The sequence below is a fragment of the Zosterops lateralis genome, assembly GCF_965231275.1.
Source record: "Zosterops lateralis genome assembly, chromosome: 18".
NCBI lineage: Eukaryota > Metazoa > Chordata > Aves > Passeriformes > Zosteropidae > Zosterops > Zosterops lateralis.
Window position 1 is genome coordinate 11,961,397 of NC_139778.1, and position 25,008 is coordinate 11,986,404.

The 25,008-nt window shown below is 62.8% G+C and overlaps 2 protein-coding genes across 5 annotated transcripts in view; both read left to right on the forward strand.

The window, feature by feature from the left end:
• The first annotated feature begins 499 nt into the window (after positions 1-499).
• On the forward strand, positions 500-16,088 carry CYTH1 (cytohesin 1). Of its 4 annotated transcripts, none has more exons than XM_083874919.1 (13): positions 500-551; positions 8,860-8,942; positions 9,672-9,736; positions 10,384-10,450; positions 10,633-10,751; positions 11,056-11,136; positions 11,227-11,339; positions 11,410-11,558; positions 11,644-11,756; positions 14,016-14,094; positions 14,188-14,259; positions 14,584-14,738; positions 14,949-16,087. In XM_083874919.1, exons 1-13 carry the CDS (start codon positions 524-526, stop codon positions 15,025-15,027), a joined length of 1,203 nt encoding a protein of 400 aa, XP_083731045.1. In that variant the 5' UTR covers positions 500-523; the 3' UTR covers positions 15,028-16,087. The 4 variants fall into 4 exon arrangements, with proteins under 4 accessions (XP_083731045.1, XP_083731044.1, XP_083731046.1 ...); XM_083874918.1 differs by lacking the exon at positions 500-551 and adding an exon at positions 4,219-4,395 and having other exon boundaries at positions 11,644-11,755; positions 14,018-14,094; positions 14,949-16,088; XM_083874920.1 differs by lacking the exon at positions 500-551 and adding an exon at positions 6,391-6,502.
• Positions 16,089-17,089: 1,001 nt separating this feature from the next.
• The window catches only part of DNAH17 (dynein axonemal heavy chain 17), a gene marked incomplete at its 5' end in the record, with an annotated part of 31,935 nt that continues 24,016 nt past the window's right edge, over positions 17,090-25,008 (forward strand). The window contains 24 exons of the mRNA XM_083874728.1: positions 17,090-17,434; positions 18,117-18,310; positions 18,583-18,775; positions 18,853-18,952; positions 19,030-19,115; positions 19,224-19,379; positions 19,631-19,786; positions 19,864-20,031; positions 20,266-20,433; positions 20,689-20,805; positions 20,922-21,190; positions 21,316-21,511; positions 21,617-21,763; positions 22,006-22,114; positions 22,251-22,354; positions 22,457-22,597; positions 22,704-22,847; positions 23,013-23,195; positions 23,293-23,535; positions 23,621-23,790; positions 24,024-24,246; positions 24,326-24,442; positions 24,543-24,629; positions 24,853-25,005. Coding sequence (XP_083730854.1) covers positions 17,090-17,434; positions 18,117-18,310; positions 18,583-18,775; positions 18,853-18,952; positions 19,030-19,115; positions 19,224-19,379; positions 19,631-19,786; positions 19,864-20,031; positions 20,266-20,433; positions 20,689-20,805; positions 20,922-21,190; positions 21,316-21,511; positions 21,617-21,763; positions 22,006-22,114; positions 22,251-22,354; positions 22,457-22,597; positions 22,704-22,847; positions 23,013-23,195; positions 23,293-23,535; positions 23,621-23,790; positions 24,024-24,246; positions 24,326-24,442; positions 24,543-24,629; positions 24,853-25,005 — 3,969 coding nt within the window. The remainder of the gene's footprint in view (positions 17,435-18,116; positions 18,311-18,582; positions 18,776-18,852; positions 18,953-19,029; positions 19,116-19,223; positions 19,380-19,630; positions 19,787-19,863; positions 20,032-20,265; positions 20,434-20,688; positions 20,806-20,921; positions 21,191-21,315; positions 21,512-21,616; positions 21,764-22,005; positions 22,115-22,250; positions 22,355-22,456; positions 22,598-22,703; positions 22,848-23,012; positions 23,196-23,292; positions 23,536-23,620; positions 23,791-24,023; positions 24,247-24,325; positions 24,443-24,542; positions 24,630-24,852; positions 25,006-25,008) is intronic.

The following is a 25,008-nucleotide window of genomic DNA, read 5'->3' on the forward strand; positions in this document are numbered from 1 at the left end:
GGGAGGGGGCACCGGCTGGAGGAAAGGGGTCACCGGCCTGAGGAGGGGCACCGAGATGGAGGGAAGGGGCACCGGGCTGAGGGGGGGCACCAGGCTGAGGGAGGGGGCACCGGGGAAGGGGCACTGGGCCGGAAAAAAGGGGTCACCGGCCCTGAGGCGGGCACTGGGCCTGAGGGGGGTCACCGGCCTGAGGGGCGCACCGGGCCTGAGGAGGGTCATCGGGCCGAGGAAGGGAGTCACCGGCCTGAGGGGGGGGCACCGGGCCTGAGGAGGGCAGCGGGGCAGGGGCACTGCGCCTGAGGAAAGGGGTCACCGGACTGAGGGGGGATCACCGGTCTGAGGGGGGCACCGGGCCGGAGGAAAGGGGCACCAGGCCTGAGGGGGGGATCACCGGTCTGAGGGGGGCACCGGGCCGGAGCCGGCAGGGCGGGCCCAGCGTGGCTCCCCCCCCCGGTCACATGGTAGCGGCCGTGGCGGTGCGGCGCGCTCGTCACGCGGGCGGGGCCCGAGCGGCGGCGGCGGGATGGAGGAGGAGGAGGGCGGCGGCTGCGGTCAGTGCGGGCCGGGGCCGGGCGGGGGGCTCCGGGACACGCACCCGCCCCGGGACCAGCCGCCGGGATAGTCCGTAATCCCCGGTGGGCGGCGGCGGCTCTCCCGGGCGGGGCGCGTTCGGGCCGGGCCGCTCCCAGGTGCAGCACCGGGGGCGGTGGCTCCGGGACGGGCGGGGATTTGGCGGCGGCACCGGCGGGACCTGCGCCCGCCAGTGACAGAGCGGCCTGGGCGGTGTCGTGCGGGCGGAGGAAGCGGCGGGGGGAACCGGCGCCGGTGGCCGCGGGCAGCGCGGGGGGGCTGCGGGCCGGCCCGGGAGCTCCGCCAGAGCCCGCACCGGGCTGCTGCTCCTTCCCCGGCCGCCCGCACTTTGCTCCCAAGGCCCTGCCGAGTCCCGGCCCCGCTCGCCTGGATGGCGCCTGCTGAATGTCACAACCCGCCCGGGTCGGCGGATCCCGGCGTGTGCTCTGGACCCGCTCCCAGCGCAGGCCGCGGGGGCTCGGGGCTTGCAAGGTCTCCCCTCTCATACTTTCTCCCCTCTCATATTTTCCTCCCGTTTCCTTCTGCCCTCCGTGCCCGCAGAGCGTTCCCTCCCGGTGCTGGGGACCGGGACTGGGCAGGGAGACCAGTCTGCCTGTGCCTGGTGTCTCCCAGGCAGGTTCCCGTGTGTCGGCAGGTGGTTTTGCCTTGAGCAGGAATTTGGAGCACTGCAGGGAGGTTGGAGTCTGGGTGAGATCATGGCCCCAGTGCTGGAGCCGTGCTGGTGACCGTTCTCCTGGGAGCAGCTGATGCCAGCCGAGTGCCACTGCCGGCAGTGCTGGTTCACGGGCCGGTTTCCTGCCCAGCTGTGCGAAAACAGCCGATTAGGAGCTGCTGTCCCACCCCAGAAGTGACTGTGCTTGGCTGTGAGGACTTCGCTGTGCGAGATAAGGAAGGTGGAAGCGGCTGCGGCCTGGCTCGGGTGTTGTCAGACACAGCCCATTAGCAGGAGAGCGCTGTGGGGAGTGGTTCTGCCAGCAGCCTCTCCTTGCTTCCCGGAATCACCTGGAAGACATCCCGGGTCATCTCTCAGCGTTAGAAACATCCCGCTCATCCCACCACAGGGAGTGCACGGCCACCTCCATTCCCCACCACTGTCCCTGTGCTGGGGCAGCACAGCCCTGAAGCCCTTAAGCTGAGTTGGTTTAGCCAAGGACATTCCGCCGAGGCTGTAGCGTGGTGGGAGCCGACGGGGAGTCTGTTTCTGGTGGGATTGTGCTGACGCCAGTGTCTACCCCACGGCTCACAGCCTCTCTGCAGCCGTCTGCCTCAGCAGAGAGCAAATCCCAGGGCGAGCAGCTGGCGGCACAGATGTGTGCTCCCCCTGCTCCTGCCGGGGCGTGGGGCTGCACTCCCACCCCCTTCCAGCATCTCCCCGTGGGGACGGCAGCAAGACTGAACCCAGCCCAGCCCAGAACTGACCGAGAGCAGTGGTGTGGGTCAGACGCCTCTGGACCGTGGGGAGGAGGTATCCTGGTGGGGATCCGTCCTGGCTGCTCCTGCCTTGCTGAGCTGCAGCACTGGTGAGAGGACGTGGGGAGCACAGTCCTGTCCTGGCACCGTGTCCTGAGCTGGGCCCCATCACGGCTCAGACCTGGCCCCAGGGATTGGGGGATTGGGCAGTGCTGGTAATCCCGCTGCACCCGAGGGATTACCGCTCGCTCCGGCCTGGCCTGGGGATTAAGGGATTTCTCTAAGCGGGGTTGATGCAGCCTCCAGCAAAGCAGCTTGTGCCTGGGGGCCTTGTTGTCTGGGATGGGTGTGCAGTGGCAGGGTGGGCTGTGCAAGGTGTGTGGGATCCCCAAAGGAGGGTGGGCTGCCAGGCCAGCAGCAGGTTGGCTGGCAGGTTGCTCACCCAGGTAGTCCCTGCCCCTCTCACCACTAGCCTGCAATATCCTGTTTTGCCAGTGGGTGCTGGCAGCCCTTTGGCACAGGTTTAGCTGTTTTGGAAGCGTCCTGGGACCACAGCATGTCCCTGGGCACCAGGGAACGCTGCTGGGGGAGGCTGCTGCTGATACCCCAGTGCTGCCGATAGCCCAGCCCCTTCCCTTGCGCAGTGTGGGGTCAGCCTGGGGAAGTTTCTGGGCCCAGCTCAGGGAGCAGCTCTTCCACAGAGCTCAGGGATGGATTCTCAGGTCAAAGGCAGAGAGAGAGTGCAGGGGTAGCAACAGGCCTGGAGAGCAGAGCCAGGGGTCAGGCAGAGGCAGTTGTCCAGTTCCTCTCTCTCCTGAGGTGTTTGGAGCAGAGAACAACGAGCCCTGCTGCCGACACTTGCAATCATGTCAGGACTGTAGCTGTGGTTAGTAAACACCCCACCTGACCTGGACAGGGGGCAAGGACCGAGCCAGGCACCAAGGTCACTCTGTGTGGGAGATGCCACCTGGCCCTGCCTCATCCCAGTGACAGCCCCCACGTGCCTGTGTCACACAGGGGTTCTCCAGATGCCAGTCTGGGCCCAGGCAGGCGCTTGTGCAGCACGTGCCCAGCTCAGCTCCCCTGTGCCCCTGGCTCCCTTTGCCTGCCCTTTTGCCTCCTGGTGATGTGGCAACCACTGCTGTGGCCCCTGGGAAAGGGGAAGTGGTGTTGAAAACAGAAGGTCAGTCACATCAGCAGTGGGTGCCTGGCTACCCTCGCAGCCCTGTCAGCTGCACTTCTCCACTGTCCCTCCTCCTCTCTGCAGTCACACTGCTTCCGGAATCAGGGACTGCTCCTGCCTGCCAGGGTGCCCTTCCCCAGTGCCTGCCCTGTCTGGGTTTCTGCCTGCCCCGCTCAAGTTACTCTGGCTCAGCGATCCCAATGGGTGCAGGGGCGGGCGAGAGGAGCTGTCGAGCTGCTCCTGCCCTGACAGGCCCTGGGGTTTGTTACTCATGGCCATGCCCTGTGCTCAGGATCGCTCCTGCTTTGAGGAAAGGAGCTGTCAGTCCGGTTTGGGTTTGCTCAGTGCCTGTGGGGCTGGAGGGTGGGAAGGTTGCTCATTTTCCCAGCTCCACAGCTGTCCACCAGCCTGAGATCTCAGAGCAGGACTCCCCAGTTCCCGCTGGAGGAGCCCCCCACTCACCGGGGCCGCAGCAGAGTGGGCAGCTCCTCTGGGGCACGACCAGGGCTTGGTGCTGGCACAGAGGGTTGGCCGGGCCTGCCAGGCTGGGTCAGGGCCGGGGATTGTGCCCCGGGAGCGGGGGCCGCGGTGGCACCCCCACACTCGCACCGCCGCTTCTCCGGGTGCACCTTCCTTCTTCATGCGGCGCTCGTTGCTATGCGACCGCCGGCTCCTGATGCTTAATGCTCTAATACGGAGGGATAAAACCACTCTAAAAATACCCCGCTGCCGGCCCCCCGCGGGGGCAAGGGGGCTGCCGGGGGGCAGGCGGCCCGGGCAGGGGGGCCGCCGGGAAGTTCCCAAACTCCTCGTCCTCTAAGTGGCTTTGAGCCGCCCGCTGGGGCTCCGGCGGTGGCACGGGCTGGTGTCGCCGGTGCGGCGGGGATTGGCTGGGGCTGGCGCGTGGGCTCCTGCGGCTGGAGCTCCCCTACCAGAGCCAGCTCCAGCCAGAGCTGGGAGCGCTCCTGCTCCCCCCTGCTTGCACCCTGCCCCGCAGCACTGGGGAGCTGCCCTAGGTACTGGCTACCCGCCTAGTACTGGGGAGCCCGCTGCTCGGCCACACGCACCTCTCTGGCCTCTCTGCTCCTGCCTGACTTCTGCCCGGAGCTGGTGGCATCCTGCGTGGGACCCCCGCGGCATGGGGACGGTCAGCGAGCTCTGCGCCTCCAGTTTCCAGGCGTTCCTGTGCCCCTCGGTGGCGGCCAAGGCAGGTAGGCAGTGCGTGCCCCCCTCCCCTCCGTGCCGCGGGAGGGGGTTCCCATCCCCCAGCAGACACGGTGCTGCCCGTGGCTCCGGCTCCATATGGCTCTGGCTCCATATGGCTCCTGCTGAAAGCAGCACAGGGTGTCCTCACTTCTCACTGCCTCCTTCCTCTGCCGGCCTTCCCAAGCTCGGGCCTCTGCGAGCACCGAGCCCCTGCAGGATGGACGGGCACCAGGCCCCTCTCCTGGCATTGCACTGCCCTGGAGATGGTGCCATGCTGGGCAGGGGTGTTGGGGAGCCAGTGGTGGTGGCTGGGAGGTCACAGGCAGGGCCAGGGCATGTCCTGCCCCAGCCCCTCATACCCTGCCCTGCCCTGGATGATGTGTGAGCACTCGGTCGCCTTCATCACAAGTGCCTGTGGCTACAGAGGGGAGGGTGGCACTCTCCAGAGGGAATTCTGTGTGGGAAAGCCCAGCTCCTGCCACCCTGTGGGTGGTCAGCCACCTGTGTGACCTGCTGCTGTCTGCTGGTTCCTGCCCAGCTGTGGGACTGGGGGGCTGCACAGTGGGACAGGGGATTGCAGGACCTTCTCGGCCAGCCCTGTGGCTGAGCACCTGTGGGCTCTGCTCCTCTCAAGGCCTGGCACCATAAGCAGTGCTGAGAGAAGTGAGGTGCCTGCCTGGCTGCATTCCTTGCACATGCACAGTGTCTGTAGACGTGGCTGAGCTGGTGCTCACTCAGCCGTGCTGGAGGCTGGGGGTCCGTGCCTGGGAACGTTGGAGCCTTGTGGGAGCAAGGTAGTGATTGTGGGGGTTCCTTGATGGCTCTGGGTCAGGGAAATGGGGTTAATGGGGTGATGGGCAGGGCTGCACAAAAGCAGGAGAGCGTCCTGAGCACAGCGTCCAGCAGCCTAGGAGGGCCTGTCCTGGAGCTTCCTGTCCCCAAACCCTCCTCTCGATGCACCTCAGCTGTCGGTGGGGAAGGATGGGGCTGACGCAACCCCGGGTGTGCACGTAGCCACAGTGAAAACAGGATGTGGTATGAGAAGACAGGCAGGATGTTTCTGGGGGCCACAGGGGACCCCACCAAGGTGCACAGTGGGTGGAGCACAAAGAGACCGTGGGCTCATCCCATGGCCTGCCTGACCCCAGGGCTGTTGCCCCTCTGGTGTGGTCCAGCGTGGGCTGGCAGCAGGGCTGGCTGCTGCTGCAGCTCAGGGGGCCAAAGGACACCCCAAGGCTTTTGAAGCCCACCCTCCCCTTAGCCCCTAGCTGGCATTCTGGGTGCCGTGTCTCCATCTCGTGCTGCTGAGCAGGATTTAGCTGAGTCAAGGCAGCCGAAGCTGCTGCGGCCTCTCCAGGAGACTGACAGGGACAGGGACGCGCTGGGGTCGCTCCCACTGCAGGCACCACCCCACAGCACCTGCCCTCACCACACAGGGGTCCTGCACGGGGCAGCGGGGTCCCTACAGACATCCCACGGCCAGGGGGCAAGACAGTGGGGAACAACATCCCCTGGGGACTGGCACGACTCCTGTTCCTCCTCCTGATGCCAGCTCTTGTCCCAGCCAGCTGTGGGAAATGCCACGGAGCCAGTGGAGGGGAGGGGCACCAGTGGTCCCCAGGGCCGGCACAGGACCTGGACCTGCAGGGGAGAGTCTGGGGGTCTGCTGGCATGTGGGGCCCGGGAAGGGAAGGGAAGGGACCCCGGCGCTGCACACTGAGCTCAAGATGTGCCGGGACAAGTGTCCTGGCGGGCCCCAAGGAAGGAAGGGCCGGGCCAGCCCAGGGCAGCCTGGCTGCGACCCCAGCACGGCGCGTCCCCCGGCCCCGAGCCAAGGAGGGGGAGCGGGGCCCCGGCGCCCCATTTCCCAGCCGGCCGGGAGCACAGGAGTTAATAAGGTGCTGGCGGCTCTGGCTCAGTGCTGGCGGCAGGAAAAGGGTGTTGCTGGCTGTCGGCGAGGCCAGGGTGACGCCCAGGAGGCCGCGGAGTTCATTGCGGGGCGGCCCTGAGTCACGGCGGGCACACCGGGGCTGCAGGTGCGCGCCCGGCACGGCCAGAGGGGCCGGGGGAAGGCGCTGCCGCCCACCATGGTGCTCCGGGCAGAGGGCCACGGTGAGCCGGGACGGGGCCGGGTGAGGGTGGCTCCGTGTCTGTCTGTCTGTCTGTCTGTCTGTCTGTCCCCTCCCCTGCTGCCCTCGCTAGGACAGGGGGCGAGGCGGGCAGGGCTCTGCGCCGCGGGGCTTTGCTTGGGGCGAGGTGCGGAGGGGAATGTGCCGTGCTGAGATCGCTGCTCTGGGCCGCTGGTCCCGCTGAGCCCAGAGCCCCAGACACACGGACAAATCCTGCTGTGGGAACCCCCGGCCGCCTGTGCTGGTGGGGAGGCCTAACCATGCTGGATCCTGCAGTGTGTGCTGGGTCTCTGTGCAACTTCTGTGCCAGGCTGGAGCCAGGGGAAGTGTCCGTCCCAGCCTCCTGCGGTCAGGCTGGCTGGGGCTCTCCGGAGCAGCTGCTGTGCAGAGCCAGGGAAGGGTTAATGCCGCCTTCCTTCCCCAGAAAAGCTCCTGCGTCTGGGGTTTCTCTTCCTCTGGCTGCTGCTGACATGGCTGGGCTGCTTGTCACGAGTGCTCAGCCTCCACCGGGGAGGGACCTTCCGGGGCTCTGGAGCAGCCCCGTCGTCCCTGCAGTCTCATCCTGCACCACGCCTATCCCGGGGACCCCGGCTGGAGCCCCTGCCCTCTCCCAGGTGGGCAGGAACAGGCAGGGCTTGCCCGAGGCCAGCTCCAGCCCTGGCATGAATTTGGCTTTCCCTGCGGCCGGGCTGGGGGGTCTGGTGGCTGGATAAGAGGGTCCTGCAGCTCGGCAGGAGGTGGTACATGCAGCAGCCCAGGGATTTGGGGGTTTGCGTGTCTGATGAGCGGGGGTGATGCAGCTCATCCCTCCCGCGGTGAGCCTGGGCTTGCTGGGCGTCCTGGGGGCCTGGCAGTGGGGGGCTGCTGCTGGTGGGGCATGGGGAAGGTGCTGGGGTGTGTTGACACAGCTCTGGTACTGTATGTAACTTTTAACCCGGTGCCACGAGCCGACTTGTCTGGCTGGGGCTTCCCGGCGTGGGAGACTGAAAGTATTGGGAAGTGTTGGCGTTGTGTCTGAGGGACGGTGTCGCAAGCCCAGGCGCCTCAGCCTTGGCAACAAGGGCTTGTGAAGGAGGAAGCTCGTCAGGCCCCAGAGCAGAGCTGGGGAAGTGCTGAGCTCAGAGATTCAGGGTGCAGGGTCACTGAGGCAGCGGCAGTGCGGGGAGAATCCCTGCACAGTTGAGGACAGGGCTGGTCCAAAGGCACGTGGTGTCTTTGCCACTGGCCTGGGGCAGGGACAGCGCTGGGGACACCGGTGAGTCCGGGCTGGTGGCAGAGGTGGCTGTGTACATGGTGGCACACGGGACCTCAGCGGGTCAGGGGGTGATGCTTGGGGCAGGGGAGGACGGTGACAGCCCTACAGACGCCTGTTCCCAGCACCCCAGGCAGGAGGTGGGGGTGGCATAAGAGCTGAGCTGGCAGATCCTGCTGTCACCTCCCTTGGGGACGGCGCTCTAGAGGGGGGGTGTTTTGGTGTCCTTGCAGGTGACCTTGGTGCAACACACAGAAATCACTGGTAGAGGTGGAAGACATGAGCATAGTAGGAGGGCTGGGAGCACTTTTGAAGGAGCGAGTGACCTTGGGGACTGGAGAGAACAGGAATGGGGTACCTCGTCACCGTGAAACAAGGAGGTCACATGCCAAGGAGCACTAGGAATGTTCCTGGAGCAAGGGGACCGTGTGGTGGCCCTGGGCTTGAGCCTCGGAGATGGTGTTGGAGAGGGGGCATCTGGCTCCCCAGGGTGACAGGAAGGTGTAGATGTCATGGTGTGCAGGTGAGGTCTGTCTGGAGGGTGCACCAGCTCCAGACTCTGCCCCAGAATAGTGAATCCACTGTAGAGGAGGTGGCCAGGAGCTGGTTTGTGTTTGGGGCTGACCTGGTGTGGCAGAATGACCTTCAGGGCTGCAGGTGGGTGTGGAGCCTGTGCTGCAGGGCACAGCAGAGCTGCCCAGCCATGGGGAGCAGGATGGGCACCCACACCAGCCTGCCTGGGGTAGAGCAGAGTGAATTGGGACTGGGGGGGGACAGCAGGGCCAGGCCTGGCAGAAGCAGTACTGGAAGTGATCCCAAGGGCCTGTGTTGGTTCTCACTCTGTGTCAGCTGCCACAGTCTGAAGGAGCAGAGGCCCTGGCCCTGAAATTCTTTTCATGCCACTGGTGCCACTTGGCCTCTGTGTGGGGCTGGGGACAGCCAGCCCAGCTCCTGCAGCTGCCCAGCACCTCTGTGCCCTGCCTCCACCCAGGCCCACAGCTGCTGGCTGGGAGCTGAGGCTGGGCCAGGAGCCTGGTGGCCCTGATTCCCAGGACCACACATGCTGACCTGATTGTGTCTCTGCTCAGTGCCCAGTGACCTGACCCCAGAGGAGTGCCAGGAGCTGGAGAACATCCGCCGCCGAAAGCAGGAGCTGCTGGCTGACATACAGGTGTGATTCCAAGGAGCCCACACAGTCCCCCTGTCCCAGAGACAGCAATCTGGGTGGCAGGGGACAGTGCCCCTGCCTGTATCACTTCCAGGGTCCCTGGAGCCCCATCCAGGATCCCTCATGCTGCTGCCCCACAGCTCTTCCTCCGGGGGCTCTGGGGACAGGGTCCCAGCTGGGATGTGATCCCAGGTGGCAGCCAGCCCGGCCCTGCCCTGCCCTGCCAAAGCAGCCATGCCTTTTCCTGTGCCCTGCAGAGCTCCAGGCTGTGCAGTTGAGCCAGTCTGTGCCAGCCCCTGCCTGGCACTGGCAGGGACCATGTCTCTGGGCCAGGCCACTGCCCTGGCAAGTGCCTGTGAGGTCGGGACTCATCTGGGACACTGTCAGTAGAGTCCCTGATTAAGGCAGCAGAGGCTAATTACTGCCATATGCTGGGCATGATCTGAAGGGATTAGGGGTAATTTTGTTAACCTCCGAATCTCTTCCTTCCTGCATGCTGGGAGCGTGGCAGTGCTGCAGGGATTAGCAGCGGGGAGGGGGCAGCCCGCCCCACTGCCAGTGCCCTCTGAGCTGGTTCAGCCCCTGGGCAGCGCCTGGGGCTGGGGGGAAGAGGGGAGGGGAGGGAGGAGGGGCTGTGGGGCCTCCTGGGGGAACGGGACTGTCTCCAGGGCTGGGGGCTGCAGGGTCTGTGGGGGAGGCACGTCCTTGTCTCAGTGCCCCCTCTGCCCACAGCGCCTGAAGGATGAGATAGCAGAAGTGACGAATGAGATTGAGAACCTGGGCTCCACGGAGGAGAGGTGAGTCCCCAGCACCACAGAGCCCCCCCAGCTTGCCTACCCTGTGCAGGAGCTGAGAGCAGCTGAGCCCTGCCCACAAGTGCTGGTGTGATCAGCTTTCCCAGGCACTCTGAGCTCCTGGGAGTGGGACCCCAGGCTGATCTGCTGCTCCCAGGTCTGTTTTTCCAAGCCCCAGCCCCTCTGTCTGGCCACAGCCACTGGCAGGCTTTGTTATTCTGAGCTGGTGCAGTCAGTGCCAGCCAGGATTAGGGGGGTCCAGCAGACGGTGGGAGCTGACTCCCAGCGTCATTCCCAATTACCCACTGGGGCATGAAGGCTGTCCCCTTGTCCCTGCCCCTCTGTCTCCCCAGAGCCCTCCCACAGCCCAAGCCTCCCTGTGTCTGGGTGACCTGACAGGTGCTGTGCCTGCACCCCTCTGCTCAGGGTGACCCCAGGGATGTGGTGCAGCAGCTCTGCTCTGGCAGGCCAAGGGCAGCCCCAGGCCACGGTGTGGGGCAGACACAGAGCAGGGTGTTGGCTTTGCCCTGTGTGGGTTCAGTATTTGGGCCTGGGTCCCCTCGGTCCCCTCCCCACAGTGCACTGCCCCAGGGGCTGCACAGAGGCAGGGGGGCCCTGCCAGGTGCTCACAGCTGCTTCATGTCTTGCAGGAAAAACATGCAGAGGAACAAGCAGGTGGCCATGGGCAGGAAGAAGTTCAACATGGATCCCAAGAAGGTACTGTGGGATGGGGAGCAGGGCTGGTTATCTGCCTCTGGAAGAGTGCACGACTCTACCACCTCCCAGTCCAGGTTCCTGGGGCTGGGCAGAGCCAGCAGCCAGGGCAGGGGCTGGCAGTCAGAGGCCAGGCTGGCAGGGGCAGCCACAGACACCCAAGTATCTCTTCTTCACCCCTCCAGGGCATCCAGTTCCTGATTGAGAACGACCTGCTGAAGAACACATGCGAGGACATTGCTCAGTTCCTGTACAAGGGAGAGGGCCTCAACAAGACAGCCATCGGCGACTACCTGGGCGAGAGGTGCACTGGGCTCGGGTCTCCTGGGGGTGTTCTGGGCTCCTGCCACCTGAGAGAGGGGACACTGCAGCTCTGAGCTCACAGGACAGCTGACTGGGGCTACTTGGGCTGCTGGGGGTATTCAGTTCATGGCTGGCACTTGCAAGTGGCTGATTTGTGCAGACCAGAGCAGGGATCAAGCAGGGGGTAGCTGCAGCTTTCCACCACGAATGAATAGAGTCTGGAGAAGGGCAGAGATAGTGGAGCCACTTAGTAGTCACAGGATTGCTGATCATGCATCCCTCGTGCTCTGGCTTTGTTCCCACAGGGATGAGTTCAACATCCAAGTCCTGCATGCCTTTGTGGAGCTGCATGAATTCACCGACCTCAACCTTGTGCAGGCCCTGCGGTGAGTAAGGGGCTGGGAGCTGAGTGCGGCCCTTGAGGCTGCTGGGGACCATGGAGCCCCCAAATGAGCACCACAACTCCCTCTCCACAGGCAGTTCCTGTGGAGCTTCAGGCTGCCAGGGGAGGCACAGAAGATCGACCGGATGATGGAGGCCTTTGCCCAGCGGTACTGCCAGTGCAACCCTGGTGTCTTCCAGTCCACGGGTGAGAGCCTGTCCCAGACGGTCTCCCTGGCATCCTGCCCCGCAGCTGACTTTCCCCTCTGCCCCTGCAGACACCTGCTACGTGCTGTCCTTTGCCATCATCATGCTGAACACGAGCCTGCACAACCCCAACGTGAAGGACAAGCCCACGGCAGAGCGGTTCATCGCCATGAACCGCGGCATCAATGACGGGGGGGACCTGCCTGAGGAGCTGCTCCAGGTGAGGCCTGGCAAAGCTGGCCCAGAGCAGGGCCTGTCATGGGGCTCCAAGGCAAAGCAGAGCTGATTCCATGTCATTGTACCAGAATCTGTACGAGAGCATCAAGAATGAGCCATTCAAAATCCCTGAGGACGACGGCAACGACCTCACCCACACCTTCTTCAACCCTGACCGGGAGGGCTGGCTCCTGAAGCTCGGTGAGTGCTGGCAGCAAGGGAGGGCAGGCTGTCGCCAGGGTGCAATGCCCCTGGGCTTCCCACGTTTCTCCTGCTGGCCTGGCTCTTCGGAGCGTGAGGAGGCTGCAGAGACAGGCACAGCCTTCACGGGAGAGGCGTCTGTACATCCAGCCCTTCATCTTGGCTGGGCAGCAGGAGCAGACTCAGAGCTGATGAGGCCCTGCAGAGCGGCTGGGTGGGTGTCCTGGGGGGTTCTGCCTCTGGGCTGGGCAAGGCAAGCCCCTGGGGTGCAGAGCTGGTGTCAGAGCACAGAGACCTTGAGGCCCTTCAGGTCACCGAGCCACAGCAGGATGTGTCGGAGCAGGCCCCCGGGAGCTGCCCCAGGCTGCATCCCCCCTCCATACCACAGACAAGCCCCTGCCTCACCTTCCCACGGCATTATCACCTCTGCATCCCGGCTCCACATGCAGGCAGCATGCATGGCATCCCTGCTGCACCGCCCGGCTCCACAGCCGGAGCCCTCCGCGCCCTGGCTCCTGTGGCTTCTCTTCTTGGCACCTCTGGGGAATCCTCTTCCCGGATTTACTGAGGGGGAATGGGTGTTGGCAGGACGGGGTGTTTCCTCAGGGTTCTGGCTGGGGTCAGAACTCCTGATACGTGGGCAAACCCTTGGGAGGGGAGAGCAGGAGCTGCCTTCTCCCTGCCCTGGGGTGGGGGGACACAGGACAGCCCCAGGCTCTCCCATGCCTGACTGGAGGGACCTGCACACCCAGGTTCAGGTGGGTGGTGGAGAGGCAGCAAAGTGACCCCAGCTGTCCTGGGGGGCAGGGAAGGAGGCTGCTGGCCAGCCATGGGGTGGAGGGAGCCAGGGCCTGTCCCCAGCAGCCAAGGAGCCCCATCCCACAGAGCCACAGTGAGCCAGGGCAGTCAAGCCCCCACGGCCCTGCCGCTGGCCCAACCCCTCACAGCTTCCCTGCTGCAGCCCAGCCCCACTGATCCGCAGGGCAACGGGGGGGCTTTGGGGTTCCTCTTTTTTTTTTTTTTTTTCCCTTTTTTTTTTTTAATTTTCTTTTCTCCCTCATTTATATGTTTCCATGATTTTGGCTCTTCCTTTCCTTGCCCCCAACTCCAGGAGGTACGTACCCCTCTTCCCTGCTCTGCTCACACTGCTGGGGCTTCGTTTCCTTTGCGTTTTTAATTGCTGGTGATGAGTCTCATTGCTGCTGCTGTTGCTGCTAACCCCACATGCCCGGGGACCTCGCCTGCTGCAGGACAGCCCCTCTCCACCTCCAGGCAGGGACGTGGGGTGCCAGCCCTGCCAATGCTGCACCTTCCCCAAGGCCTGCAGCCTCCTCTGGCAGCCCAGGGGAGGACAGGGCCACGGTGGCACCTTGCCACACACCCAGCTGTGCATCGCCATGTCTGCAGACAGCTCAGCCTGGCCAGTGGGTCTTTGCCTCCGGTGACACAAGGGATGGGGACAGGTTTGGGGTCACTGTGGGAGGGGCCCCAGCCTGTGCACGGGTGGTTAGGGCATGCCAAGTGGCTGGAGCTGGATGGGAGCAGGCACGATCTGTCTGCATGGTGCCCTGTGCTGTGCTGAGGGCTCACAGCAGTCCTCGTGAGGCACCAGCCCTGCTCCAATGCCTGCACCCCAGGGTGTCTGGGAGCATTGGTGCTGGCCCTCAGAACTGCTCTGGGGCAGGGACAGGGCTGGGCTGCCAGCTGGCACAGGGGAGCAGGGGCCACAGGCCCTTCCTGGCAGGGGAAGGAGATGAGCAGGACCCCCAGTGAACACTGTGGCTCCTCGTTTCCATGCCGGATCCAGCCTGCAAGGGTGGGTGCTTGTCCCGCGTTCAGCACTGCTGCAGTGGCTGCGGTGGAGGGGAGCTGTGCCCAGGGACCAGCTTCTCCCACTGTGCTGGCAGCTGTGGAGCTCAGCCACGGCCTCGGTCCTGCCTCGCTCGGGGTCCAGGACAAATGGGACCGTGGACAGTGTGGACAGACAGTCCCCGTGTCCTCCCAGGGAGCTGCGTGGCCGCAGTTTCCTCTCGCTGTGCTGACTCTGTGTGTGGGTGGGAAGGGTCAGCCCTCCGAGCCCGGCAGTCCCGCCTCGCCTCCATCCTCATCGTGCGCTTCCTGCTCTGCCTGGGGCGGTGTGCGCTGCCTGCTGCTGCTGCCCGCCGCTGCCTGGCTCTGCTTGGCTCTGTGTGTGCTGCTGGAGCCTCTGTGTGCCCGGCCGTGCCCTGCAGGGCTGTGCCCGACTCTCCCCTCTGCTCGCAGGAGGCCGGGTGAAGACGTGGAAGCGGCGCTGGTTCATCCTGACTGACAACTGCCTTTACTACTTCGAGTACACAACGGTGAGTGGGCTCCGTGCAGGGTGAGCTGGGGCAGGGAAGGGGCTGGATTTGGGGTGTCCACCCCACAGCTAAACCTCTGCTTGGCCACACCAGGACAAGGAGCCCCGTGGCATCATCCCCCTGGAGAACCTGAGCATCCGTGAGGTGGAGGACTCCAAGAAGCCCGTGAGTGCTGCTGCAGTGTCCTCTGGGGTTTGGGGGCAGCTTTGGCTTGGGCAGGAAAAGCTGAGGGTTGTTGCAGCACCCCAAGATGTCCCCAGGAGAGGCAGGGGGGCCCCAGAGTGGTCACTGACTTCATCAAAGCGGCTGAGTGCAGACCTGGGGCTGGCACCACAGGGGCACGTGCAGGGAGTGACAGTCAGTGTGTGTCTGTCCCTCTCTGCCGTGCTGGGGTGGCTCTGCCAGGGGTGTGTGGCTCTGCTTTTTCCCTCCCAGTCTGGGGTCCCCTTTGGAAGTGGGGGCTGCCTCTGACCCGTCTCTCCCTCCCAGAACTGCTTTGAGCTCTACATCCCTGACAACAAGGACCAGGTGATCAAGGCCTGCAAGACAGAGGCAGATGGGCGTGTGGTGGAGGGGAACCACACCGTGTACCGCATCTCTGCCCCCACGCCCGAGGAGAAGGAGGAGTGGATCAAGTGCATCAAGTGAGTGCTTGGAGGAGCACGTGGGGGCACAGCAGGGACCTGCCTGCTGTCCTCAGAGGGGACAAGTGCTTCCCAGGGCATGCTGCAAGGATGGGGGAAGAAAATCTCCCCAGGGATATAAAGGGACCTGCCCAAGGCCAGGCCAGGCCAGGCAGGTCACACCCATCACTGCAGCAGTTTGGCCTGACCCAGCCCTTGTTCCCCCGCCAGGGCAGCCATCAGCCGGGACCCCTTCTACGAGATGCTGGCTGCCAGGAAGAAGAAGGTCTCCTCCACCAAGAGGCACTAGCAGCAAGACTGGCCCTGTGAGGCCAGCGTGCCCCTGTAGCAGCCCAAGTGTCCCCCCCTGGGGACATGTGGCGTGGGGGCCACGCTGCAGGCTGGCCCTCAAGGCCCAGGGCCCAGCTTCAGCTTAGCCATTTCTTTACTGTGGGGGGAGGGAAGGGGCACGGGCATCTCAGTGACTCTGGCCCCCCATCACTGCCTCATCGCTGGACAGCATCTTCACAGGCTCAAGCTGGAACACAGCACCCCTGGGAGCCCTGGCCTCAGCACCACGGCCACCCTCCCTGCCTCTGACCCCCAGGAAGCCACATGGCACTGGGTCCCCCCAGCACCCGTGTTCAGATGTTCTTGGGGTGTTCCATTGGGAGGGAGGGCAGCTGTTGGTGAGCAGCTCTCGGTTTTGGGGTGCCACAGGTGCAGGGTGTCAGCCCCAGGGGGGCCCTGCAGAGATACAGCTCCCAGCCCTCGTTGTAGCGGGCCTGGGTCTGTCCTGGGCGTCCCCACGCTGCTGCCTTGGACCCTCCCAGCCACCCCCTGCCCTGGAATGGTCCCCACAGACACAGACACAGGAGGGATGAAGGGCAGGGACTGTCCACAGCTGGAGCTGCCCTCGGGATGGCTGCTGGTGGGGATCTCTGCCTCTCAGTCGCCTGTGTCCTGTCCTGTCCCCATCCCCATGCACGGTCTGGAGGTGCCTGGATCAGTATTATTTATCAGAGGTGTAAATACTCCTGTATAGTTTTTTCCTTGTAGATTATTTTGTATGTGGGTGGTTCAGTGCAGAGGCCTCGCAGAGTGGGACGGGGGAGGGCAGGATTTTTTATTCTAACCTCTTTTTTTTTTTTTTTTTTAATTTGCCATGGCCTTGTAAATTAGTGCTGAAGATCAGCAACAAATAAATACTTGCACCATGCTTCTCTTGACCTCCTGTGCTCTGTGCAGCTTGAGGTGGGCAGGAGTCCCCTGCCACTCTCAGCCCTTGTCCTGTGCCCACCCTTGGACTGGACTCATGCTCCTCCCCAATCTGAGGTTTTGATGTGCTGGGAGTATTTATGAGCCTTGTGCCTTCAGCAGCTGCCCCTGGCCACCAGGACAGTGCCTGGGGCACCTCACTGCAGAACACAGGGTGGGACAGCTCTTGGTCCTGCATCCTGAGGGCACCAAGCTTGGCTGGGCAGGGGCTGGTTACCCTCTGCAGTGACATTCACTGCACTGTGGAGCACCTGGGACAGTGGGGGCGTGGAGTGCCGTGATCTGCAGCAGGACTGGGGGTTCATACCCAGCTGCTACGGGGTGTGAATGGGATCAAAGCCAAGTTGGGGCTGAGGGCAAGCTGGGAGCACCAAGCCTGTGCCAGCTGTGTTGGTGCCATCAGGGCTGGAGGGAGGGTTGTCCAGTCATACATGTTTGTGCCATGGGGGGGATCTGTCAGAGCAGTCCCTGCTGCAGTCCCTGTCTGTCCTGTGCCTCATGGGGCAGCCTGTGGCACTGCAGCCCGAGTCTGGCCAGGGTGGGCAAACAGCCTCTGCTGAGGGATGGGGACAGTGTGGGGTGTGGAGGGGGAAGGGCAGCCCTGCAGTGGGGCTGGTGCTGGTGCCCGTTGGGCTGGTGCTGGTCGGTTGGGGCTCAGACTGTCAGTTAAACTGCTGACAGTGCCTGCAGGCTGTTGGAGGATTGAGGAGTGTGACGGAGAGCCAGGTAAGATCGGGGTGAGCCAGGGAAGGGATAGGGCCAGTCAGGGACTGAGCAAGTCAGGGGGGCAATAGGATTGGGTGGTGATGGACCAGGCAGGGATGGAGCGGGTCAGGGGGGCAATAGGGCCGGGTGGTGATGGGGACAGGCAGGGATGGCGTAGGATTGTGGGCTCTGGGACCAGGCAGGGATGAGACTTGCAGCTTCCCCTAAGACTGCATGTGCAGAGAGAAGGCTGAGGGCAGTGGAGGGGTGGGCTGGGCAGTGTCAGGAGATCAGGGTGTGGGGTCTGCACAGCCCCTGGCTGAGCGGGGTTTTGCCCACTGGACCCCCTCAGGTGCTGGGGAGCTGCAGCTGGGCCCGGTGCTGGCAGGATGTCAGAGTCACAGGATGAGAGGTTAGACCTCCTCGAGAAATTGGCCACGGCGCTGCTGCGCGTCCGGCCGGACAAGTGGGCCAAGTTTATGGCCAGCGAGGAGACTTCAGTCATGCTGGACAAGTTCTTCAAGCAGCCAGAAATGCTGGAGCTGGTGCTGGCGATGAACCCTGCTGGGCAGGTCCTGCCCACAACCTCCTTCCCACCTGCCCTGAAGGGCAAGGGAATATACTTAGTGAAGAAGAAGGGGGAGAGCATCACCGGGGAGAACTGTCGGAGTGGTCTGCTGGTGGGAGACATCGGCTCCTCGCCCGTGGAGCAGCTCATCACGGTGATGCAGGAGGTGGGTTGGCCATGCAGGCACAGGCTTGGGGTGAGCAGGGTGAGCTGAGCTCCCTGGGTACACTGCTGCACTGGGACCCCTGCTGTGGGCTGCTCTAGCCAAACTTCCAGGTGGGCTCCAAAATAAACTAAAATTAATGGAAGAAAAGACCCTTGCCCTGACTTTGCAGTGCCTCCCATCCTATGTTGAACAAGCCCCACAAGGACAAGAGCTGGGTGAAGGTCACCAAACTGGTTTTCTTCTGGCCCCAGCTGGATCACTTCGTCCCCGGAATTTTAGAAACTCATAATGCCCACTCACCTCTACCCTGCAGCTGGGAAATGTCTAAGTGGATTTCTCTCAAACTTCCCATAAATAGTCCCGCTGCCAGTCCAGAGCACCCAAAAGCTACCTCAGCTCCAGGACCCCCCACTATTCCCACTCACTGCTGGGGCTTTTGCTCCTGTTCCAGCCCCTGACTCTGCTAGAGGCATTCACTGTGCCACTTCCAGCACTTCCCAGGCCCTGAGAGCTGGAAACCCAGGGCAGGGGGCCTTTTGATCACACTGATGAGATAAATATCCCATCTGTGGCCAACAGAGCTGTGACTGTGCTGCAATGGGCAGTGAGGGAACACAGGGGTGCCCACTGCCCTGCCTACAGGAGGTCATGGCTAAGTGCCTGACCCAGCCCTGTCCTGCAGGTTGTGTCCCCTCTGCTCCTGAGCGAGGATGAGGGGGCGGGCTGGCCCAGGATTGTGATGGAGGACGTGGTGCAGCAGACTCGCCGGCTGCAGAACAAGATGTTCGTGATGAGTGGGAAGATACAGGGAAAGCCACTGCTCCCACTGCCCGAGCACCTGGTCAGATGGGATGACTCAGGCGCCGCCCTGGACTGGTGGGTGCTGCTGGCACCACTTGGTGTCAGAAAAGCCTGGCAGGGGCCCAGGAGAGCACAAATGGCTCAGGGAGGGATGGGAGCTGGGACACTGCACTGCACAGCCCTGGGCACAGCCATCCCCTGCAGCAGACAAAGTTTGAGGGGTTCATGCCAGGCATCTGCACCAGCAGAGATGGCCACAAGCAGGCGTGACAGGCTTCCCTAGGGCTGTTTGGGGCTCCGCTGGGGCAGTTTGGGCTCCCAGGGGGTATAACCCATCTGCCTTTCAGCCTGGTGGGGCCCACAGACTGCACGGTGCTGCACTCCATCGAGACCGTCATCATCGAGTGGTTCCAGCAGGTTGAAGAGATCTTTAGCCAGGACCCAGCACAGCAACTGCTGGAGGGGCTGCACCCCCTGCCCAGGGTCGAGTTTGATTTCTGGCAGAACAGGATGACCAATTTGGAGTGCATCAGTGAGCAGGTACTGTCCCACCCATGGTGGCCACATGTCCTCCTGCTGAGCCCCCCGTGCTGATCCTGATGCTTCTTCCCTGGCAGCTGCTCTCACCCCAAGTGACAGTGCTGTCCAAGACGCTGGAGAAGGCTGACAGCTGCTACTGGCCATCGCTGCAGAACATGTTCAGGGCCGTCCGTGGTGGTGAGGTCCCATGACATGGTGGTGGCTGCCTCCAACAAGGTGTTCTCATCCCAACACAGATTTTCTCCATGTCCTAGGTCTGGAGGAAGCCAGTGATGTCAGCCTCTACCTGCAACCGCTGCAGGCACTGCTGGAGGAGATGGAGCAAGCAGATTACTCCCAGGTAAGTGATATGTGGCAAAATAACCAGGCACATCCTGGTGGCCTCATCTGTGCAGTGGCAGAGCCCCAGAGGCTTCAGGGGGGACACATCCCCCCGGCTCTGTCACAGCCCCAGACTGACAAGGCTCTGCTCCCACAGCTGCAGCCCTTTGTGCCCAAGGTGCTCTGCACTGTCTGCCTGCTCCGGGCTCACTGCATGCACTACCACTCACCTGCCAACATATCCCGTATCCTGCAGGAGATCTGCAACTTCTTCATCAGCCTGGTACAGTCCCAGGGCCAGCACTGACCCACCCCTGTCCCCTCCAGCTGCCTCTCTGGGGCAGATGTGGAGAGTCCAGTCACGGTGATGCAGAGACACCCTAGACAGGGGAACAGCAGAGTTCCTCATAAGGCTGGGGAGAGTCTGGGGCAGGCACGGGCTGAAGGCAACCACCAGCAAGTCTGTGGGGGTGAAAGGGGCAGGAGGAGCCTCCACGTCCTCCTGACAGTGGCCCCTGCCTGTGTCTGTCCCAGACCTATAAAGCCCTGAACCCGGAGGACATGCTAAAGGGGCTGCAAGGAGAACCCCAGGAGACCCTGGAGGCACTCAAAATAGCCATCTCCATCACAGAGAAGTTCTTCCAGTCCTACAGCACTTACTGCTCTGAGCTAATGCCAAAATTGTTCCCGGTGGGTGCAGGGATGGTGCAGGAACATCTGACCCCCTGCACACCAGCACCAGACTGACAGCCCCTCTCCCTTCCCAGAGTCAGCCAGAGCTCTGGGAGTTTCCCCCCATACAGATGTTTGGGAGGATGGATGCCTTCTTGGACAGACTCAAGGCCATCAAGGTGACAGCACAGCTTTCAGGGCACAGTGCCAGCCTCAGCCAGGCCTTCCCTGCCCTGGGGATCCTGGGGTGGGAGTGGCACAGGGTGAGCTCAGGGCAGGCTGGGGCTGCTGGCACAGTGGGACCATTCCCAGCACAGTTTCCCCCCCCAGCCCTGAGCCCTTTGCCAGGATGGGCACACCCCGGCCAGGCTGGGGAGCACACCATCCTGTGGGGATGCTCCTCAGGACTGCTGAGCTGCCCTGTGCTGGTGCTGCAGCTCCTGCACCTGCAGCCTGGGGCAGGGGAAGCCAGGTGAAAGGGGGTTTATGTTTGCCAGGAGCTGTTCCAGGTGGCTGTCGACTTCATGAAGCTGGAGAAGACAGTGCTGGGAGGGGTGAAAGGAAACTTCCTTGGGTCCTGGGTGTTGCAGATCTCTGAGGAGGTCTGTGAAGCCACCAAAGCTTTTGCCGAATGCAAATATGATCCTTTGGATCCCGATGAAAAGGTGAGCAGATGCTGGAGTGGAAATGTAATGGATGCTGGAATGGAGGTGTTAGGATTGGCTAAGTGAGAAGAAAAAAATCTCTTGTGAGAAGATGCTGTAGAGGGACACATGGCTCTGTCCCACAGCAGCACAGGGCTGGCTCTGGAGCAGGTCATGGGGCTCTGGACCCTCTGGGTTCAGCAAATCCTTCCTGAAGGATTTGGGAAGGAGGCACAGGGGCTGTGCCACTTAAAACCATTCTGTTCTCAATGGCAGGAATGGAACAGTGACTTTGCAGAGTTCCAGAAGAAGGTTGAGGATGCAAACAAGCAGCTGGCTGCCATCTTCTGCCAGGGCTTTGATGACTGTAACCGCCTGCCAGCTGCTGTGAAGGTACCTGTGCCCCAGCTCTGCAGCCTGGCACACGCCTCCCACAGGACCCGGGGGTCTTGCCTGTCCTGGGACTGCTCCAGGGGGCAGGAATCAGTGCCTGCCTCTCCCTCCTGCAGCTGGTGCACATGTTTGCCTCTGTGCTGGAGCGACCCCTGATCAGGGCTGAGGCTTCCCCCTGCTACTTGGCCCTGCTGGGAATGTTTGAGGCCGAACTGGAGATTGTGAAGATGCTGTTTGACACCCGGTTGATGCCCTCACCACTCCCCAGGGGGGGCCCAGCCATCCACAAGAACATGCCCCCGGTGGCCGGGCAGCTGAAGTGGTCTCTGGAGCTGCAGCAACGCCTGGAGGGGCCACACGAGGAGTTGTTGGCCATCAAGCACCCGTAGGTGCAGGTCCCCTGTCCTCCATCCATCCCACAGGGACACGGGGCATCAGTGGGGCAGGATCCAGCCTGGAGCGGGTCCTCTCCCATGTCCCGCTGCTGCAGCTTTCCCGTGGCTCTGGCAGTGCCATGGGGAGCGCCGAGGCTGAGACGGTGTTCGCAAAGTACGAGGAAATGATGGAGCTGCTGAGATCTTACAGCAAGAGGGTCTACGAGGAGTGGGCAAGCGGGCCCGGCCAGGAATGCCACTTCAGCCTGGAGCAGCCCCTGCTCCAGAGGGACTCTATGTCTGGCCTCATCAGCGTGAACTTGTCCAAAAAGGTCGGTGCTGGCCTGGGCAGGACCAGCAGCCCCTGACCCGGGGCGAGCTGCCTGAGCTGGGGAGGGGCTGCTAACGACCCCCCCCCCGCCCGCGGTGTCCCACAGCTCACCGCCGTCCTGCGGGAGGTGAAGTACCTGAAGCTCCAGCAGCAGGAGGACATCCCAAGCAATGCTGAGAAACTCTTTGCCCAAAATGAGACTTTTCAAATTATAGGGGACAACTTGGATCTCATCGTGGGCTGGTACAATGAGGCAGGTTCTGAAGGGGAGACAACCCAGCTGCTTTTCCAGGCTGGAAGGGACTGGGGGGGTTTGGGTGCCACAGGCACATCACCTCAGGTCCCTGCCCGTCCTGTGGCTAAGCCAAGGATGCTGCTGTCCACTTCCTGCCCCCCACCACTGTGTTGGTAGGGTAGGGACCCTGTTCCTCAGTGCTCAGCAAGGACATGTTGGCTCAGGTGAAGCAGCACTCACCTGTGGGTGTGTTGGCTCAGGTGAAACAGCTGCTGATCCCAGTGGAGCAGCCACTGCTGAAAAAGGAGCTGAAGGCCCTGGACACCCACCTGGCCACTGCTGAGCAGACTCTATTCTGGAGCCATGAAGGTACAAACCCCCACCTTGGCCATACAAGGCTGGGGATCCTCCTTGTGCATGGGGTCGCTGGTTCCCAGCACAAAGTGACCTCCTGCTGCCCTGGGGGAGTCTCCACAAGGTGCTCATGCACCCATATCCCTCCCAGGTGTCATGGAATACATCCAGGAGACAAGGGACACCCTGCACGACCTGCAGAGACGGGTCCAGACAGCGAAGATGAACCTGCAGAGCATCACCCAGCTGATGGAGGTAATCTTTGCTGGCGCTTCACAAGCACCTTTCTGGGACACATCTAACCAGGACTGCCCTTTCCCTGGCTCAGCAGAGCAGCTCCATTCTCTCTCCCTGCAGGACTGCTCAGCCACTCCCTTGTTTGAAAGAAAGGACAACAAGGAAACTGCTCTCCTGGACCTTGACGGGAAGGATAACGCCTTAGCTCAGCGCCGCGCTGTCATCGAGAGCACGGGCGAGAAGATCCAGGCCATGGTGAAGGTGAGATAGCCCTGGAGCACTGGATGGCTCACAGGGACATGGGGAAGGGCTCGAAGCAATGTCAGGAGCTTTTGCTGACAAACACCGGCTGGTTTTCTCGCGGCAGGAGAACGCAGAACTGTTTAAGGCCGACTTGTCCTCGCGGATATGGCTGGACTACGTGCGATACTTGGACAGAATCGTGTTGGATGGGCTCTGCAGCCTCGTTCACAAAACCCTGCAGCTGCTGCTCACCAACATGGAGCCTGAAGTAGGTCCCGGTGCTCTGGCAGCGGGTGTCCCTGTGCTGGGCCCGGGGTGTCCCAGTGTCAGTTTGGTCAGTGGCCAAACGCGACTGTCCCTGCACTCCCTGCAGCTCGCAGGGCTGTCAGGCTGTGGGACATGAAGCCCCACACCAGGCACTGACCCGTTCCAGGCCCAGGTGGCCCCGCTGTTCGAGGTGCAGATGGAGCTGTTGGAGGGCCGGGTGCAGTACCAGCCCTCCCTAGAGGCGACCAGCGGCGACAGCTTCTTGGTGCTGGTGGAGGGGCTGCTGGGGGACACGGAGGCGGTGGCGGCCTCCATGCCACGGCTGCTGGAGGGCGCCGTCAGTTACAAGGTGAGTTCTTCACAGGCAGCAGCTCCCAGCTCAGCAGGAGGAGGGTGAGGGTGGCCGGTGTCCCCAGGCAGTCCCCGAGCTCTGCCTGTCCCCGCAGACTGCGCTGGAGGAGCAGGCAGAACTCATGGGGATGCAGGAGGACCTGATGTCGCTGGTGGTCAACGCCATGGCGGAAGGTGAAGAATTCAGTGCCAGCTTTGAAGAGTACTCCCACCTGTGGGAGGAGAGCCCCGAGGAGTTCCTGCATCGCTTCCTCACCCCTGAAGAGGGGGGGGCAGAGCCACCACCAGAGAAGCCCTTGGCGCCTGGGATACCACCCCTGCAGTTCTTCCAACAGGAGGTGTGGGACGGGTGCCTTGAGACTGGGGTGCTTGGGGTGCCCAGGGAGGTGCCAGGCACAGAAAATGACCCATTTTTGTCTCCAGATCGACGCACTTGAGGCACTGCATGAAGAGCTGAGTGGGCTTGAGGAAACCAAGGTGTTTGGGGGGTGGCTGCAGAGTGACTGCCGCCCCTTCAAGAAGGCGCTGCTGGCTGCCATCAAGGGCCACAGCCTGGTGCTCCGGCGGTTCCTCACCAACCACGTCACCAGCAGGTAAGGCCTGGCCAGCCTCAGGGACGGGGTGCCCCAGTGACTGAAGCCCAGATAAACTGTGGCACAGGCACCACTGTGTGCCAGGGCAGGGCTGACCTGGGGAGACAGCCTTTAAAGTGCAGGTTCCAGGTGGAGGTTCCAGGCACCTTCAGGGGTGAGTTTCTGGGGGGTAGTGCCCTGCAGAGTGAGCCCCAAGCCCCAGGGACACCTGGTGAGCACCGTTGTCCTCTCAGCCTCCAGCAGTTGCAGGATTTCATCAAGGAGTCCACTGCTGGCTTGAGTAAACCTCTGGAGGAGGGAGACTACGAAGGACTGGTGGCAGTGATGGCACAGCTGGCAAAGGTCAGGGAGAGGCAGGAGGCCACTGACGTCATGTTTGAGCCCTTGAACGAGACAGTTGAGCTGCTTAAGACCTATGGGGACAAGATGCCAGAGGACATCCTCACGATGCTCCAGGTGGGCTGCTTAGGGTGTGGGGAGCCAGGCAGGGCCTTACTGGGGCCAGGCTGGTGACCTCACACGGTGCCCATTGCAGAAACTGCCCGAGCACTGGGACAACAACAAGAAGCTGTGCCTGCGCGTGGCGGAAAACGCGGCGCCCCTGCAGGCGGCCGAGGCTGCCGTCGTCCGCCAGAAGTGCCAGGACTTCGAGGTGTCTGCCTGGGGGCTCCTCAGCACCTTTGGGAAGGCTCTGCTGCTCTTCCCAGCTGCTGGATCCTGGCTGCCCTCACAAACCCCATCCTCCCACCCAGGTCCGGCAGCTCGCCTTCCGCGAGAGTTTCCAGGCAAAAGCTCCTTTCTCATACACAGAAACAGACCCCTACAGCTTACTGGACGTGGTAAGGAAGGGGAGGACACCAGGGCCACTGCTGTCCTCACTGGCATTGTCTGGCTACCCCTGACACTGGGTGCTGGGGAGGGGCAGCCACTCCAGGTCTGGCTCCAGCTCCCAGGCTGACAGGAAGGGTCTGGCCCTGCAGCAGGGACAGAGCCCCTGCTGGAACAGAGACATGTCCCTTGCACACAGTCCCTGGCTGACACCTTTTCCTTTCCTCCATCCAGCAACAAGAGAGCATCATGGTCTTGGAGAAGGAAATGGAAGGCCTGGCCACCTCAGCTATGCTGTTTGAGGTGTCGCTCCCAGAGTACAAACAGCTTAAAATGTGTCGCAAGGAGCTGCGCCTGCTGAAAGAGCTCTGGGACATGATCACCCTGGTA

Excerpts from the sequence above, each read along its gene's own strand:
- CYTH1 (XM_083874918.1), top strand. The coding sequence starts at position 4,323 with ATGGGGACGGTCAGCGAGCTCTGCGCCTCCAGTTTCCAGGCGTTCCTG. Across the intron at positions 10,451-10,632 it reads TCAACATGGATCCCAAGAAG|GGCATCCAGTTCCTGATTGA; the intron begins GTACTGTGGGAT and ends TCACCCCTCCAG. Across the intron at positions 10,752-11,055 it reads GGCGACTACCTGGGCGAGAG|GGATGAGTTCAACATCCAAG; the intron begins GTGCACTGGGCT and ends TTGTTCCCACAG.